The sequence below is a fragment of the Equus caballus genome, chromosome 18 (assembly GCF_041296265.1).
Source record: "Equus caballus isolate H_3958 breed thoroughbred chromosome 18, TB-T2T, whole genome shotgun sequence".
NCBI lineage: Eukaryota > Metazoa > Chordata > Mammalia > Perissodactyla > Equidae > Equus > Equus caballus.
In genome coordinates this window covers 76,107,670-76,127,097 of record NC_091701.1, presented here as the reverse complement: position 1 = coordinate 76,127,097, position 19,428 = coordinate 76,107,670, and the positions used below count along the sequence as shown (strand labels likewise).

At 37.4% G+C, this 19,428-nt stretch overlaps 1 protein-coding gene across 11 annotated transcripts in view; it reads right to left on the bottom strand.

The window, feature by feature from the left end:
• Window positions 1-12,696: 12,696 nt before the first annotated feature.
• Window positions 12,697-19,428, bottom strand: part of SGO2 (shugoshin 2) — a 36,776-nt gene continuing 30,044 nt past the window's right edge. For 8 of the 11 annotated variants that reach the window (XM_023622321.2, XM_070242133.1, XM_023622322.2 and 5 more), the window contains one exon: window positions 14,302-14,849. In XM_023622321.2, coding sequence (XP_023478089.2) covers window positions 14,729-14,849 — 121 coding nt within the window. In that variant the 3' untranslated portion in view covers window positions 14,302-14,728. Of the gene's footprint in view, window positions 13,039-14,301; window positions 14,850-19,428 lie in introns of those variants that run through there. The other 3 variants (XM_005601672.4, XM_070242132.1, XM_070242136.1) reach the window with 1 other exon arrangement.

The following is a 19,428-nucleotide window of genomic DNA, read 5'->3' as shown; positions in this document are numbered from 1 at the left end:
TGAGATCCCCGTGACAGCTTTTGGCCTCTTTGTACTATTACATATTTTAAGTGGCCTTCCGGCTAGATCTAAAGTCCACGAAGGGTAGTTTTTTTGTACCTCTCCTCTCCCCACGCCTGCTGCAGTCCTGTACTCTTAATAGGTAATAAACAAGCACGTTTATTTCAACTTTGCAGGAAAGGACCTTAAGCACAAGGAAAGGTTTTACAACGTTATCCCACGGTTTTAGAAATAGTCAAGTTTATTTTTAAAATCAAGAGCTACCTTGATATAAACTATTTTTAAAAATATGTTCTCATAATTCACAGTTGATTCAGTAAATAACCACGAAGTTTATCTGATAAATAACAGAGGTGTAAAACATCTTGAAAAACTTTTTAAAAATAAAACTTGGAAAATACTGAAAAGCATAAAAGTAAAAATCACGTGTGCCCACAACTTAGAATTTACCACTCTTAACTTTCTGGGTCTATCCGTACGTTTTTGAAAAGCTGCACTATAACGCCTTGTAAAAACTCAAATCGAATCAAACTATTTTCCAGACTTCTTTTCACTTAGCGTTCCTAGCATATTTTCCTGTGTCATCTCATTTATGTAAACACAAATTTTATTGTGAAAATTTCCAAAATTTGTACATAAAAGAGTGCAACGAGCATTCCTGGACACCTCGCTCACCGAGCTCTAACTGGCCCACGCTTTACCACACTCCTGGGTTTCTTCTGGAGTATTTTAAAGCCAATCTCAGATGCATTATTTTACCTCTAAATACTTCAGTATACACTTTTAAAAAAACAAACATTATTTTACTAAGCCAAATTGCCATTATCTAATCTAATAAAATGAATATTTTCTTAATATCCTCAAATTTCCCAATCTTAAAAAATATCTTTTTACCCTTGATTTCTACTTGATGTACTATTTGCTTGTTGTCTCTTCAGTCTCCTGTAATCTAGAACAGTCTCCTCACCCACTCCCCGTTTTTAATGCTGCTAACATGGTGAAGAAACGAGGTGGGTTGTCCTGCAGAATGAACACATTTTGCATGTGGCTGGAGGCTTCCTCCTGGTGTTCTCCGTTCTTCCATCCTGCTTTTCGCCTCTACACTGCCTAGAGGTCTAAAGCCGTGATTAATTTGTTTCGGGGGGAGTAAGTCTACTTCATGGGTGGTGCCATCGTTTCATCCTGCGGCACATTGGCAGGCATGAGATGTCTGGTGGTCACATTCTTACTGATGCTAAGACCGATCACCGGGTTCAGTGGGTTCCCTCTTCATAATGAACTTCTCCATCAACATCCTTCCTCATGGTTTCACCATCCATTGTTGACCACTGCCTGAAGCACTTATTTTGTTAGGGGGTTGCAAAAGAGTAATTTTCCTAATTCTCATATTCCTTGGCGTTCATCAGCTGAGATTCTTTTGAATCAAAGAATTACCAATATTCACTGGAACTATTTCCTGTGCACAAATTAAATTCATACCAGAAAGGCAGGACAAGTTATTACTTTCCCTTAAATACTAAAGTTTTGGAGGATTGAGTTAGTGTCCTAGTAACTGCAGTGGTATCCCGTGTTCTACTTTGTTTCTCCTTCTTTTTGAGTATCATTGAGCATCATTTATGACATTGCACAGTTCATGTTTTAATCAGTTGCAGTCAGCATTCTTTCTGATGTTCAGTTTGTCCCACCTTAGGCCGATGGAAGCACCTTCAAATTGGAACCTGTGTCCTTTTCATGTGGTCACATTAGATTTTGATAATTTCCTTGCTTTCTGGCACCAGACATCGCAGGCTCACCTTGTCTGCATCCTGTCACAGATTTTGAATCAGCCATTTCTCCAAAGCCCTGGTTCCTCTGAATGGGAAATAGTTCTTAGAAAATTGGACAGAGCTAGAAAATACACAGTTTTAAAAAGAGGAGTGCAAAAGGCATGAATTCATACCAATATTTCTAATTAAAATTTAAGACTGCAGAGTTTTTCTAATCTCCTTGGATTTCATCATTGTATCCCTTTTCTCTTATGCCTTCTTGGTTCTGAAACCCTAACATTATTGCTTTAACCTGTCCTTAGACCTATGTCAAAGAAGCCACATCAGTATTATGGCAGCAATACGACTAGTGATGAAAGTTTAAGATATTTTTAAGATAAAAAAAATTGTTGTGGTAGAATATACATAACATAAAATTTACCATTTAACCATTTTGAAGTGTACAATTCAGGGCACTGAGTACACTCATAACGCTGTGTAATCATCACCACCATCCAGCTCCAGAACTTTTTTAGCATCCCAAACTGAAACTCTGTCCCCTTTAAACAATGCCTGCCCATCATCCCCTCCCCACAGCCCCTGGTAACCACCAGTCAACTTTGTCTCTAGAATTTGCCTATTCCGGTACATCATTTAAGTGGAAGTATACAATATGTGTTCTTTTGTGCCTGGCTTATTTTACTCAGCATAACGTCTTCAGGGTTTGCTTATGTTGTAGTATGTTGTTAGAATTTCCTTCCTTTTTTTTTGATAGTTTTGAAAAATTACTTTATTGAGGGGCTGGCCCCGTGGCCGAGTGGTTAATTCGCACGCTCCGCTGTAGGCGGCCCAGTGTTTCGTTGGTTCGAATCCTGGGCGCGGACATGGCACTGCTCAACAGACCACACTGAGGCAGCGTCCCACATGCCACAACTAGAAGAACCCACAATGAAGAATACACAACTATGTACCGGGAGCTTTGGGGAGAAAAAGGAAAAAATAAAATCTTTAAAAAAAAAAATTATTTTATTGAAGTCATATTGGCTTATAACACTGTAAATTTCAGGTGGACATTATTATATATCAGTTTGCGTGTAGACTGCATCGTGTTCACCGCCAATAGTCTAGTTTCTATCTGTCACCATACATATGTGCCCATTGACCCCTTTTACCCTCCCCCACCACCATTCTTCTATGGTAACCACTAATCTGTTCTCCTTATCCATATGTGTGTTTTTCTTCCACATACAAGTGAAATCATACGGTGTCTTTCTCTGTCTGGCTTATTTGACTTAGCATAATGCCCTCAAGGTCCATCCAAATTGTCACAAATGGCACAATTTTGTCTTTTTTATGACTGAGTAGTATTCCACTGGAATGGACACTTGGGTTGCTTCCACATCTTGGCTATTGGGAATTATGCTGCAATGAACATACAGACGCATAAATCTCTTTGAATTGTTGATTTCAAGTTCGTTGGATGAATATCAAGTAGTGGGCTAGCTGGATCATATGGTATTTCTATTTTTAATTTTTTGAGAAATCTCCATACTGTTTTCCATAGTGGCTGCACAGTTTGCATTCCCACCAGCAGTGTATGAGGGTTCCCTTTTCTCCACAGCCTCTCCACCATTTGTTGTTTCTTGTCTTGTTAATTATAGCCATTGTGACAGGTGTAAGGAGATATTTCATTGTAGTTTTGATTTGCATTTCCCTAAGAGTTAGTGATGTTAGACATCTTTTCATTTGTCTGTAGGCATCTGTATATCTTCTTTGTAAAAATGTCTCTTCAGATCCTCTGCCCGTTTTTTGATCAGGTTGCTTTTTTTTGTTGATGTTGAGTTGTATGAGTTCTTTATATATTTTTGAAATCAACCCCTTGTCAGATATATGACTTGCAAATATTTTCTCCCAGTTGGTGGGCTGTCTTTTCATTTTGTTGATGGTTTCCTTTGCCTTGTAGAAGCTTTTTAGTTTGATGTAGTCCCATTTGTTTATTTTTTCTTTTGTTTCCCTTGCCTGAGTGTACGTGGTATTCGAAAAATACTGCTAAGACCAATGTCAAAGTGTATACTGCCTATATTTTCTTCTAGGAGTTTTATGGTTTCAGTCTTACATTCAAGTCTTTAATCCATTTGAGTTAACTTTTGTGTCTGGCAAAAGATAACAGTCTACTTCTTTTGCACGTGGCTGTCCAGTTTTCCCAACACCATCTATTGATGAAACTTCCCTTTCCCCATTGTATGTTCTTGGCTCCTTTGTCGAAGAGTTACTGTCCATAGATGTGTGGTTTTACCTCTGGGCTTTCAATTTTGTTCCATTGATCTGTGTGTCTGTTTTGGCACCAGTACCATGCTGTTTTGATTACTATAGCTTTGTAGTATATTTTTAAGCCAGGGATTGTGATGCCTCCAGCTCTGTTCTTTTTCCTCTGGACTGCTTTGGCTCTTGGGGTCTTTTGGTGTTCCATATAAATTTTAGGACTCTTGGTTCTATTTTTGTGAAGAATGTCATTGGGATTCTGATTGGGATTGCACTGAATCTGTAGATTGCTTTAGGTAATATGGACATTTTAATTATGTTTATTCTTCCAATCCCTGAGCATGGAATATCATTCCATTTCTTTACATCTTCTTCTATTTCTTTCAATAATGTCTTATAATTTTCATTGTATAGGTCTTTCACTTTCATGGTTAAATTTATTCCTAGATATTTTATTATTTTTGTTGCAGTTGTATATAGGATTGTGTTCTTCTGTTTCTGCTACTTCATTATTAGTGTATAGAAATACAACTGATTTTTTTTTTTGTTGATTTTGTACATTTGCTGCAGTTGTTGATTATTTCTAATAGCTTTCTAGTGGATTCTTTAGGATAGTCTATATAGATAATGATGTCATATTCCAAAACAGTGAGAGTTTCACTTCTTCCTTTCCTATTTGGATCCCTTTTATTACTTTTTCTTGTCTAATTGCTCTGGCCAAAATTTCCAGTAGTCTGTTGAATAAGAGTAGCAAGATTGTGCACCCTTGTCTTGTTCCTGTTCTTGGAGGAACAGCTTTTAGTTTTTCACTGTTAAGTATGATGTTGGCTGTGGGTCTGTCATATATACCCTTTAATATTTTGAGGTACTTTCCTTCTATACCCACTTTATTGAGAATTTTTACCATAAATGGATGTTGGATCTTGTCAAATGCTTTTTATACATCTATTGAGATGATTATGTGATTTTTATATCTCATTTAATGTTGTGTATCACATTGATTGATTTGTGGATGTTGAGCCATCCCTTTGTCCCTGGTATAAATCACACTTGATCATGGTGTATGATCCTTTTAATGTATTTAACGTATTGTTTAAATTTTAATTTTAATCCGATTTGCTAATATTTTGTCAAGGATTGTAGCATCTGTATTCATCAGTGATATTGGCCTGTAATTTTCCTTTTTTGTGTTGTCTGTGTCTGGTTTTGGTATCAAGGTAATGTTGGCCACATAGAATGAGTTAGGAAGCATTCCATCTTCAATATTTCGGAAGAGTTTGAGAATGATAGGTATTAAATCTTCTTTGAACATTTCGTAGAATTCTCCAGAGAAGCCATCTGGTCCTGGACTTTTGTTTTTTGGGAGGTTTTTGATTACTGTTTCAATCTCTTTACTTGTGATTGGTCTATTCAGATTCTGTAATTCTTCTTGATTCAATTTTGGGAGATTGTATGAGACTAAGAATTTATCTATTCCTTCTAGGTTATCCAATTTGTTGGCGCAATATCTTTTCATAATACTCTTATAATCCTTTGTATTTCTGTGATATGTTGTAATTTCTCCTCTTTCATTTCTAATTTTATTTATTTGAGCCTTGTCTTTTTTTCTTAGTGAGTTGGGGTAGGGTTTGTCAATTTTGTTTATCTTCTCAAAGAACTAGATCTTAGTTTCATTGATCCTTTCTATTGTTTTTTTAGTCTATATTTCAATTATTTCTGCTCTGATTTTTATTATTTCCCTCCTTCTACTGAATTTGGGACTTTTGTTCTTTTTCTATTTCTGTTAGGTGTTGTTTAAGATTATTTATTTGAGATTTTTCTTGTTTGTTGAGGTAGGCCTATATTGCTATAAATTTCCCTCTTAGTACCACTTTTGCTGCATCCCATAAGAGTTAGTATGTTTTCACTTTCACTTGTCTCCAGGTATTTTTTGACTTCTCCTTTGATTTCTTCATTGATCCAATGGTTGTTCAGTAACACATTGTTTAGTCTTCACATATTTGTGACTTTCCCAGCTTTTTTCTTGTAATTGATTTCTAATTTCATAAAATTGTGGTCAGAAAGGATGCTTGATATGATTTCAAACTTCTAAAATTCATTAAGGCTTGCTTTGTTTCCCAACATATGGTCTATATTTCAGAATGTTCCATGTGCACTTGAGAAGAATGTATATTCTGTTGTTTTTGGATGGAATGTTCTACGTATATCTAGTAAGTCCATCTTGTCTAGTGTTTCATTTAAGGCCACTGATTCCTTGTTGACTTTCTGTCTGAATGATCTATCCATTGATGTAAGTATGGTATTGAGGTCCCCTACTATTATTGTGTTGCTCTTAATTTCTCCCTTTAGGTCTGTTAATAGTTGCTTTATATACTTTGGTGCTCCTGTACTAGGTGCATATATATTAATGAGTGTTATGTCTTCTTGGCAGAATGTCCTTTTTATCATTATATAATGCCCACCTTTGTTTCTCCTTGTCTTTTTTATCTTGAAGTCCGCTTTGTCTGATGTAAGTATGGCTTTACCCGCTTTTATTTGCTTGCCATTTGCTTGGAGTATCATCTTCCATCTCTTCAATCGTAGCCTATGTTTGTCTTTAGAGCTGAGATCCTTTAGAGCTGAGACCTTTAGGGTGTTTCCTGGAGGCAGCATATTTTTGGGTCTTGTTTTTCAATCCATCTAGCCACTCTATGTCTTTTGATTGGTGAATTCAATCCATTTACATTTAGAGTGAATATTGATACATGAGAGCTTAATACTGAAATTTTATCTCTTGTTTTCATATTGTTCTATATTTCCATTGTTTCTTTTTCCTTGTATTTCTGACTGGTATATCAGTTTGGTGGTTTTCTGTGATGGTTTTCTCTTTACTTTTGATTTGTGACTCTGCTCTTATGTTTTGTTTTGTGGTTACCATGAGGTTTGTATAAAAGATCTCATAGATGAGACAGTCTATTTTCTGACAGCCTCTTATCTCCATTAGCTTAATCAGGTTCCATCCCTTTGCTCTTCCTCTTCTATGTTTTTGATGTCACAAGTTATTTTTCATATTGTGAATTTGTGACTAAAATGAAGTGCTTATTTTTGATACTTTCTTTCCCTTTATCTTTTATAATTGTTTGCTAACCTATTCCGATAGAGATCTGCAATTTTTTTATTTTGTCTATCTCTCATTGCTCAAAGCTGTGTAAACCTTTGCCTTTTTGTTTCAGGTAGGAGGTCTCCCTTTATCATTTCTTGAAGACAGGTCTAGTGGTGATGAAATCCCTCAGCTCTTGTTTATCTAGGAAAGGTTTTATTTCTCCATCATATCTGAGGGATAATTTCACTGGACAGAGTATTCTTGGCTGATAGCTGTTGTCTTTCAGTATTTTGAATATATCATTCCAGTTTCTCCTAGCCTGTATGGTTTCTGCTGAGAAATCAGCTGAAAGCCTGATGGGGGTTCTTTTGTAGGTTATTTTCTTCTCTCTTGCTGCCCTTAATATTTTTTTGTCATTGACTTTTGGCAGTTTCAATATTATATTCCTTGGAGATGGTCTCTGTTTATTGATGTAATTAGGAGTTCTATTGTCTTCACGTACTTGTATGTCCAGTTTCTTATCCAGGTTTGGGAAGTTCTCAGCTATTATTTCTTTGTACAAGCTCTCTGCTCCTTTCTCCCTCTCTTCTCCATCTGGGATACCCATAATCCTTATGTTACTTTTCCTAATTGAGTTAGATATTTCTCAGAGAATTTCTTCATTTTTAAAAAATGTTAGTTCTTTCTCCTCCACCTGAAACATTTCTAGGTTTCTATCTTTGAGCCCACTAATTCTCTCCTCTATAAGGTCTACTCTATCTTTTATGCTTTCTACCTTATTTTTTATCTCATTAATTGTGTTCTTCACATCCAGAATTTCTGTTTAGGTTTTTTTTTAGGGCTTAAATCTCTTTGGTGAAGTATTCCTTCTGTTCATTAATTTTATTCTTGAGCTCACTGAGTTTTCTTGTAACTCACTGAGTTTCTTTATGACAGCTATTTTGAATTCTCTGTCAGTTAGACTATAGTCTTCTGTCACTTCACGTTTGGTTTCTGGAGAGTTGTCATTGTCCTGTTCTGTAATGTTACTGTAGTTCATCATGGTGTTTGATGAACTACAGCGCATTTGTGGTAGTAATCACCTTTTCTTATTTGGGTACAGCTTTGGTTACTTTGGTTTTGGTCACCTGGGTCTCATGTTCCTCCACTGGCTCTCCATGGCCTTGGATGCTGCTGTCTTGTGTACCACCTGCACTGCTGTTCCTGGGTTGTGTTGGAGTGCTGGTTGCACCGATGCCAGGGGTTCTGGGTTCAGAGATATCACTGTTTCTGGTGGGGGGCCTGTGGACCCAGGGACTTATATACAACCTCCTGCTGCTGGTGGAGCTTGTGTCAGAGTTGCTGCCATTCAGGGCTGAGTCACCAGTTCTGCTGTGGTTCCTGTTGTTACCAGTCACAGACTCCACCTGCCACCACTGGGGGAGGGGGACAGGGGTTGTTTTCTGTCCCTGCTCTGTCTGCTCGTAATTGTTCCAGTCAGCTGCTCTGCATTCACATGGGTGGGGCCACTGCAGCACAGTGGGAGCTCCTACAGGCAAGGCCAGCTGGGCTCCGCAAGCATTCATGTATGGGCCAGGCTGCCCCCAGTTCCATTCACATTCATGCTGACTGCTATGAGGATCTGCAACCTGCATCACTCCCAACGGCAGGGAGTAGGGTGGAGGTGGGGGGCGTTCCCCCACTTCCACTGCTTCCCAAGGGTCCAGTCCACCCACCTTCAGATGCATAGCTGAATGGATCTCTCAGGCATCCTGTTGTGCTGTGTAGAAATCCTCTGTTGGTTAATGGATGTCCATTTAGTTGTAAATTAGAGGGGAGAGACAAAGGGAACTCACTCCAACATGATGCCGATGTCACTCCCCAAAAGTTTAAGATTTTTTACATTCTTTTTATTCTTAGAGTATACCCTAATAAAGATACAAATTCAAAATTCCTTTTCTGAGGTCAAGTATCTCTGTGTTTGTCACCAACTTGGTAGTTATTTTCATTCATTTCGGGCAGCTTTCAAGTTAGCTGTCCCCTATTTATGGTTATTTAGATTGCTCCTTTTTATTTTTCTTCCTTTTTCGCTATTACAACGCATGCCATAGTGAGATTTTTGTATTTTTTCAAGAGAATTTTTGGTATAGTTTCCTAAAAGTGAGATTGCTGGGTTGAATGATTTTACACACATATGAAATTTTGCTGGATATCATCAAAATTTTTTCTATAAAGCTGTGATCATTTTGCATTCCCTCCAGTTATGTATAACAACAAGCTTGGGTAAGAAAAGGACAAGGCTGGGATTATTAGAACCTAGAAACTTGGAAGAGACCTTGAGGGGAAGGCACTGCTCGGCCACTGTTAATACCTCAAGTGCTAGGAAAAGGGCTTCCAGGAGTTGGAACTCAGATCTCAAAGGATGGCATGTGGCCAGGATGGAGCTGCCACTTCAGGAGCCTGATGGACGCTCCCTGAGGAGCTAGGCCTCAGGCCTATGAAGGCGTACAGCCCAAGTAGTGCTGCTACCTCCAGGGGGCATAATGAGACTGGTTCTGGGAGTGCTAACCAACTGGTGACTGGAGCCAACTGCTGGCCTGAGGGAAGCACCACTGCTGACGCGATGCTGACAGGAAAAGCAAGCAAATAGGCAGGAGCAAGTTCCTTTTCCCTCTTCCTGACTTTTCATCCCCTTCTATCACCTCCTATTGACAGAAGCTAAAAAAGAGTCAGCCAGCAAAGAAACAATCTGATTTGTTGTGTTCCTGCATCACAGAGCAAAGTAGAGAGAGGTGGCCTTGGAGCTGAGAGACGATAGCTAGCATACATTAAAAACTGGGATTTAGTCCATGAAAACAAGAATGTTACAGTATCAACAAATTAATGAACACAGTTCATCACACTAAGCTATCATGTGTCATTTTTGTGCTGATTATTAAGATACATTGTGTTTCAGCATCAAATCCACACTTCTCTACTCCACTTTGTTAAGGTTAGGCCTTTGCAAACCACACTTCTCCTTTGCCAGGCTCCCTTTTAGTCTCTGGCAATAGAAGATGATAGAGGCAAGCTGGAAGGAGGGAAGAGGAAGGAGAAGTTTCTTGCTTCCTGTTTGCTTCCTGTTCCTGCCAGCATCGACACAGAAATAGTTCATCCTGGCAGGAACAACTGACTTCAGTAGCAACAGGTGGCTCCAGTTCGCAGCTTTTCCACACTCAGATCAGTCTTGTCATAGTGCTTCAGAGAGACAGCACCAGCCAGTTGTACTCTTTCACCAGAGTCCTGGAACTCTTCCTAACTTCAGTAACTACATCCTGTCCTGTTCCCTCAGCCCTGGAGGTGGTGGGTGCTTCTCCTAGTTACTTCCTTGACGATACTCCACTGGTCCCTTTTGCCTTTTCAGTTCTTGTCCAGTTCTCTAGTATATGGTTAACAATTTATAAAATAAATACAATAACGAATACAACCTCCATCAATGCCAAAAGTCACATGACAAAATTCAACACTCATTCATGATTTTTCTAAAAAGCACTGAATAATAGATAGATAGTACTTTAATGTGATTATAAATATACATAACCAGCTCAAACCCATTATCTTACTAAATGGGTAAAACTGGAAGCATTCCCATGAAAATCAGGAACAGGACAAGGATACCTACCACTATTTAACACTTTACTTAAGGTAGCAGCCATGCAATTAGACAAGAAAAAGCAATGAGCAGCATATGAATTGGGGAAAAAAGAAGTAAAGATAGCTTAGTTTTCAGGAGATATGTCAGGAATATACTACAAGCAATAACAGAGTTTAGTAATTAACATACAGAAATCAATAATCTTCATATATGTAAAGAATAATCAATTAGAAGAGAGAATCAAAAAGAAGATTCCATTTATATTACAAAGAAAAAAAGGTAAAACATCAAGGCATAAATTTATCAAGAAATGTGTAAACCTCTATGAGGGAAACTTTGAAACTTCCCTAAAGTCTCTATATTTTAAAGAGTATGGGGGCTGGCTCCGTGGCCGAGTGGTTAAGTTCGAGTGCTCTGCTGCAGCGGCCCAGGGTTCGGATCCTGAGCGCCGACATGGCACAGCTCGTCAGGCCACGTTGAGGCAGCGTCCCACATCCCACGACTAGAAGGACCTGCAACTAAGATACACAACTGTGTACAGGGAGGGTTTGGGGAGATAAAGCAGAAAAAAAAGACTGGCAACAGTTGTTAGCCCAGGTGCCAATCCTTAAAAAATAAAATAAAATAAAGAGTATGGTAGTGGGGCATAAAAAAGACACACAGACTAGTAGAAGGGAAGAGAAAAAGGAGAAATAAATTTAACTGCACATGGAGATACAACATAAAAAAAGGTGGCATTTCGGGCCAGCCTGGTGGCACAGATCCGCTTCAGCAGCCCAGGGTTTGCAGGTTTGGATCCTGGGCGTGGGCCTACACACTGCTCATCAAGCCATGCTGTAGCAGCATCCCACATAGAAAACAGAGGAAGACCGGCAAAGATGTTAGCTCAGCGACCATCTTCCTCAAGCAAAAAGAGGAAGACTGGCAACAGATATTAGCTCAGGACCAATTTTCCTCACAAAAAAGAAAAGAAAAAAGAAGGTGTCATTTCAAATCAATAGTGGAAAACACAAATTTTTAAATTAATGGGGAGTCACTTGGAAAAAGGTCAAAATTGCATTCATACCTCATCCTATACAACAGAACAAAATCCACATGGATCAGAAATTTAAATGTAAAAACAAAATGTAATCATGGGTAAATGTCTTGATAATCTGGGAATACGAAAATTGTTTCTTACTGTGACCAAATTCTGCTGCTAAAAAAAAAAAAAGGTTGACAAATTTGACTATATAAAATGAAAAATAATTTGCATGGGAAGGGAAAAAAGAAAAGACAAATCTCATAGAAAGGAGAAAAAAATAGAAATAAGCAATAGGAACAAAAATATAATACCAGAGAATGATGACTACAGGAAGTCCAAAGGCTGAAAGTAACAGGGGTGCAGGAAAGGGATCAAAGGCTGTCAGGGTGCCGAGCTCCCCAACACTGTGTACACTGTGCCTGTAACAAAGCCTCTGGCCTCCACTCCACCGACACTGCTGGTCTTGTGAGCAAGTTCTGTGGGACTCTCTTCTCCTACAGCAATTCCCAAAGTTTGCTCCTAGGACAATCTACCCCCAAATTCTCTGAAATGTTTGCTAGAAATGCAGATTTCTGGGCCTATCCTTTTACTTGTCAGATATTGTTTAAGAAAGCTTTCCCATTTAGTCAGAATACAATTTGACTGGTCATTTGAATGCAGTGAGCTACGTACCTTGAGCTCAGATATGAATAGGATTTATTACTTTTCATGACTGGAATAGTAGGTGAGCTTTAAAATAAAGCATAAAAACCAAATTCAAAAGAGCCTGAAAGCTTAACCCCCTCAGCCAAGTCATCAGATTACATATAACACAAGTAATTCTGCAAGGAGAGGAATGAAGAGTGAGAGAAGACTGGCTGGGGCAGGGGGCGACTTTTAAAACCTCTGAGATGTTCCCATATACTGAACGGTTTAAAAACAAAACAAAACAAGATAGCTTGGCATACAGCGAGAAAACCAATGCGGAAAGTATTTATAATACATTTTATTTGGCTAAAAGGTTAATAGCTATTGTTTAGTTAAGGGCTGTGAGGTTGAAAGAAGCTTAAATGAGCAGGTGGATAAGTTACAGGATAACCAAAATGACTTCCTAAGTTTAATATTACAAAACAGCTACTTTAGGCACATATATCTAAACATAAGAATGGATAAATCAACACTCCAGGAAAACGCAGAAGACGAAAAAAAACCCTAAAACTTTTCAAAACGCGTTTCCTTTTCTTGATCCTAGTTATATATCTGTTTTGAGAGGTTATGGTTTGAGAATTCAGAAAAACCAGAATCCATAAATTCACCTTATCTTCTCATCTTCCTGCAAAGTAGAAAAAAAGGGAAGATTAACAATAATAATAACACAAAACTACTGCTTTTGCTGTGAAGCATGGAGAAGAAAATTGCTGCTTCATATCAGTAGAAAGCTGTTTCCTCAAACCACAAGCTTTGCCATATATTTGAAATACTCTGTGATGGTGGGAACTATTAACAAAGTTTAAGAAAAATTTATCGACATAGATTTTATACATTACATGTTACCTACATATTTCCTTTTTATTATGAACGTTAGCATACACGTAGGAATATATGAAAACATACAATTTAAAAACAATCAAGTAAAAGCTGATGCACCTGCCACCCAGGTTAAGGAATAAAATACTGCCACACTCAGCAGCCTCCGGCATGCCCCTTTCTGACCACACCCTCTCGTCCCCCAAGAAGTAACACTATCCTGAAGCGTGTCCATCACTGCCTTGCTTTTTCTTTAGGGTTTTTACCATCAGTGCATTACACTCCTAAAAAGGATGTGGTTTGGTCTCAATTAGGTCTGACCTCTGCAACACTGGAAGCATTCTGTAGGTGTTTTTCTGTAACTTACTTTTTTCACTTAACACCTTTACTCATTTTCAAGCCTCTCTTTTAATTGACATTTTATATTTTATATTCTGTGTCTGATTCTGCCATCAGTTGCTTCTGCAGGTCCCTTGTCCTCTGTGTGTGTAGTGTTTTTCTTTACTGAGAACTAGCTGTTTGTTTCCTTTGGCTCTCTGTGGAAAATATGTTGAGGACTGAGACGAAGTCTCTAGAAAATATTTGCATTTGCTTCTAACAGACAACAGGGGGCGCTACAAGCCATGGACTAATACTAAATCCTCAGCTTGACGTTTTTTGTGACTTCCAGAAATTGTGAGTTCCAGGCACAGTGCATGAAGATTTCATTTTGGTTACGAATTCTCAGAAGATTTTTTTTTCTCCTCAATTCAGAACCAGAGTTATCTCCTGGGGCTGAAAAAGCTGGTGGGAAGGTTATTTTTAGTTTGCTCTTCTACTGAAAGAGGAGCTCAACTTTATTGAAGGAGATTTACTATTAGACTTTTCATTTTAGCTAAACTCTAGGATCTACCCTCTGTCCCCAGCCCCATCTGTCTGTGACTCCCATGCTGAGGTTCACCTAGCTGCGCAAATGCCTTGAGGCAAACAGCCAGTTTCAGGGTCAAGTTAACTTGCTGGCTTCCTGCTCTCATTCAGTCTCTGATCTGAGCTTTCTTACTTCTCTACTAGCTAATAGATGCATTTAAGGTTTGTTTTTAAAAAATACTTCACCCAGTAACTTTATTTTGTTTTTTCAGGAAGAGGGTTGATCCGTGCACCTAGTATATCATGTAGCAAGAAGTGGTGGTGTAGCTGTTCTTTACATGATTTATGGTTTTCGGATAAGATAAATACATATGGCTCCAAATTAAAACAGTATAAATGGTTAGATGATGAGTAGGTCTCTTTCTCTTCTCTGCAGCCCTCTCTAAAGCCAACATGATACCACTGCCTTGGGTAACCAGATAGAATTTAATTAATTCTTTCAAAAGAGCTACCTATTCTAAACTAAATACAGCAAAATGCTGTAGATCTACTGGTCATGTAGATTATTTGGTAAACAGTTTAGTTGGTAAATTTTTTAAAAATGAAAATCACAATGGACATGCAGTATAAATACTAAGAATGATGCCAACCTAGGCGTCATTTTTTTCTTTTGTCTTTTTGGATTGGGAATGGCATGTGGCAGGTATATCACAGCTTCTGATAGGCCCCCAGTGACAGGAACATGCTGCTGTGGAGTGATCATCACAGGCACTGAGGACAGGAGTCACAAGAGTTATCAGGAAGGTAATACAAATATTTTTTTTTAAAGTCTTTATCTCCTAAAGCACTGAACATTACAAAGGGAGACATTTTTAATAGTAAAAGCCCGAATCCATAATCAGTATACAGTAATTATGATATTTATGTACCAAATATCAGAGCAACTACCTTTATGAAGCAAAAACAGGAGACCCATGGAAATAGATAGGAACACAATAGGAGATTTTAATATACTACTCTCAGTATAAGACAGATAAAGTAGACAAAAAATAGGTAGGAGATAGAAGATCTAAACAACGCAATCAATAGGGTAAATCTTATGAGTATATATCGAATTCTATACTCTGATAATAGAGAATACATATTCTTCTTAAGTGCTCACAGCACAGTTACAAAAGCTGATCATATATCAGGTCACAAAGAATACACTGGTAACTTCCATAAAGTAAAAGTACTACAAAAAACAATCTCTGACCACAATGCATTAAAACTAGAATTTGCAAACAAAACCAAAAATCAGAAAGGCCCATCTACCTGGAAATTTAAAAATCTCCTATTAAACAACTCCTGAGTAAAAGGAGAAATTAAAAAATGATAAACACATTACATATCAGAATCTATGGGATGCATCCAAAGCATTGCTAACAGGAAAATTAACTCCACTAAACGTTTTTACGCGTATAAGTGAAAGAATAGAAATAATATATTGAATTCTCAACTCTAAACACTAGAAAAAGAACTAAGGAAACCAAAAGAAATAAAGGAGGAAATAAATATAAAGCAGGAATTAATGAAGTAGAGAACAGAAAACAGTAGATCTAATATTAAATCAAAGTCCTAATTCTTTGAAAATGTTAACAAAATAGACAAACTATTACCTAACTTGATCAAGAAAAAAAGAGAAAAAGCACAAATATATATATAAAAAAATGACAAAGGAGAAATAATCATTGAAAAAATGTATTTAAAATTCATTTACATGTCCAATTTATAAGAGAGACTTTTGGAGACATGCAAATAAACTTGAAAACATTGATAAAACGGAAGATTTCCTATGGAAATGCAAACGACCAAAACTAACACCATTAGTGTGAGAATACTTAAACAAACCAATTGTCACAAGAGAAACAGACAAAGTTAGTAAGGAACAACTCCACAAAAAAAGCACCTGGTCCAGATGGTTTCAGAGGGGAGTCCTACAAAACCTTCAAAGACTAGATAGTCCCAACATTCTGTAAGTTATTTCACAGCAATGTAAAGAAAGGAAAACTTCTTGATTCTCTTAATGAAGCAAGTATAATACTGATGTCTAAGCAAGATAAAGACAAAGCAGGAAAAACTATAGACCCATATCAGTTAAGAGTATTGACACATGGGCCGGCCCAGTGGCGCAGCAGTAAGTGTGCATGTTCCGCTTCAGCGGCCCAGGGTTTGCCAGTTCAGATCTTGGATATGGACATGGCACCACTTGGCACGCCATGCTGTGGTAGGCATCCCACATATAAAGTAGAGGAAGATGGGCATGAATTTTAGCTCAGGGCCAGTCTTCCTCAGTGAAAAGAGGAGGATTGGCAGCAGTTAGCTCAGGGCTAATCTTCCTCAAAAGAAAAAAAGAATATTGACACAAAAGTTCTAAACAAAATATTTCAGCAAACCAATCCAACACCATATTATGAAAAACATACACCACAACCAAATGAGATTTATTTGAGGAATGCAAGGTTGGTTCAATACTAGAAAACCTATCATCATACACCATGTTAATAAATATAAGGGAATAAAGCATATAATTTTCTCATAGATGCTGAAAAAGCCTCTGACAAAATTCAATACTCATTCATGATTAAAACACTCAATAGGCATTGAGGGACACTTTCTTAATATGATAAATTATATATACATATCTCAATCCTAAAGCCAGTATCTTGTTTAATGGGGAGGCAATACTGGGAACAAGGCAAGAATGCTCACTATTTCTGCTACTATTTAACACTGCACTGAAGGTGTCAGTGATGCAATGACACAAGAGCAATCAATTAGAGATGTGAGCGGGTAAAGAAGAAGAAAAATTATCTCTATTTTCTGATGATATCACAGCACACCCGGAAAACTCCAGGGAAACAATGAGATAGAGAAGAAAAGAATTTAGTTAAGTAGCAAGTTATAAACTTACACAGAATTCAACAGCTTTCACACCCACAAACAATAAACACTGGATATGATTTATACATCCAATTTACACGTCCATTTACAACAACAAAGACTAATCCATACAAATAAATTTAACAAGAAATGTGTAAAACCTAAGAGGAAAACTTTTAAACACTTCCAAAAGATACAAAGGAAGACTTAAAGAAATAGAAAGCCATCTCCTGTTCTTGCGTAGCACAACTCAATACAAAGATGCTAGCTCTCCCTAGATTAACATATAAATTCAATCAATCCCAATAAAAATACCAAAAAGCCAGAGCAGTAGTTTTCAACTCATAGCAGTTTTGGCCCCCAGGTGACATTCTGCAACATTTAGAGACATTTTTGATTGTTATAAATGGGTGGGTGCTACGGAAATCTAGTGAGTGGACGCCAGGAATACTGGTAAATATCCTACAATGCACAGAACAGCCTCTCATGACAAAGAAATATGTAGCCCAGAATGTCAATAGTGCCGAGACTGAGAAACCCTGATCTAGACAAGTCAATATTAAAGTTCATATGGAAAAACAAACATATAAGAACAGCCAGGAAAACACTGAAAAACTATAAGAGGGTACTAGCCCTACCAGATATTAAAGCATATTATCAAGCCTCAATACTAGACAAATGATGACTCCAATAGAATAAAAAGCCCTGCATTAGACTCCCTAAAAATACATATAGAAATTTAGAATATGACACGGTTGACAGCTCAAATCTTTGGGGTAAAGATGAATCTTTAAATAAATAAATGGTCCTAGGACAGCTATAAAAAAAAAAAGACTACCCAATAAGCTGGGTACCATTTGGAAAAAAGATAAAATTAGATCCGTATCTAACATCACACACCAGAAAAAAACCTCAAGCACTAGAGATTTATGTAAGAAATAAATGAGAAAAAGCAAAGCTCAACAGAGCAGCTACCTTTATGTAAAAAAAGGGAGACATACATATATCTGTTTGTTTGTGCAAAAGAAATATAGGAAGGATAACCAGAAACTAAGGAAATTGGTTACCCGCAGGAGATGGGTGAAAACAAGACAAGGGGTAATGTGTATGGAGTAGCAGGATGAAAGTAGTTGATGTTTCTCTGTGTACACCATTTTGGATAGCTCTGACTTGTTTCCAAGAAAAATGTTTCACATACCCTAAAAGTAAACATCAAAATCTACCAAGATGTGGGAGAAGAAAATGGAATACAATAACAAATGTACCTAACCGAATTACAAATGAATAACATAACTACGTTGAAGGGGGTTGGTAAGAAAAGAACTAACCTAAGACAAAAAAGAGCTGTACCTAAATGACATAACTTAGTAAATATGAAGAACGGTCACTAGGCTAGAGGAGACTAAGGAGAAACAAGAACTAAAGGCAAAGTGAGATCCTGGATAGGATTCTAAAACAGCAAGAGATATTAGTGGAAGTCTATAGTTTAGTTAACAGTACTGCAGCATAAGATTTTCTAGTTTTGAAAATCATACCATGGCTATGTAAGATGTTAAAATTAGAGAAAGCTGGGTGAGGAGCATATGAGAAACCTCCATTCTATTTTTACAACTTTTTGGTAGGTCTAAAATTAGTCCAACATAAAAAGTTTAACTTACAACTCAATAATAAAAAGACAACCCAACTAAAAAAAGGGCAAAGGATCTGAATAGATATTTCTTCAAAGAAGATACACAAATGGCCAGTAAGCACATGAAAAGATGCTCAACATCATCAGTCATCAGGGAAATGCAAATCAAAACCATAATAAGACACCACTTCACACCCACTGGTATGGCTAGAGTCATCAAAAAGTCAAATAATAATAAGTGTGTTGGCGAGGATATGGAGAAATCAGAACTCTCGCACACCATTGGTGGGAATGTAAAATGCTGTAGCATCTTTGGAAAACAGTCTACCAGTTCCTAAACTGATTAAACATAGAGCTACCAATGACCCACCAATTCACAACAAGAGTTCACAACAAGCAATTCACTCAAGAGAAGAGAAACATATGTACACAAAAAGACTTGCAAACAAATGTGTATAGCAGCATTATTCATAATAGCCAAAAGGTGGAAACAACCAAATGTCCACCAATACACAAATAGATAAACAAAATGTGGTGTATCTATACAAAAGACTATCATTCAGTCATAAAAAAGAATGAAATACTGATACATGCTACAATATGGACAAACCTTGAAGACATTATGTTAAATGAAAGAAGCCAGTTCCAAAGACCACATATCATATGATTCCATTCATAGGAAATGTCTGGAACAGGGAAATCTATAAAGACAGGAAGTAGATGAATGGTTGCCTAGGGCTGGAGGGTATGGTAACGATAGGTAAAGGGCATGGGGTTTGTTTTTGAGGTGAAGAAAAT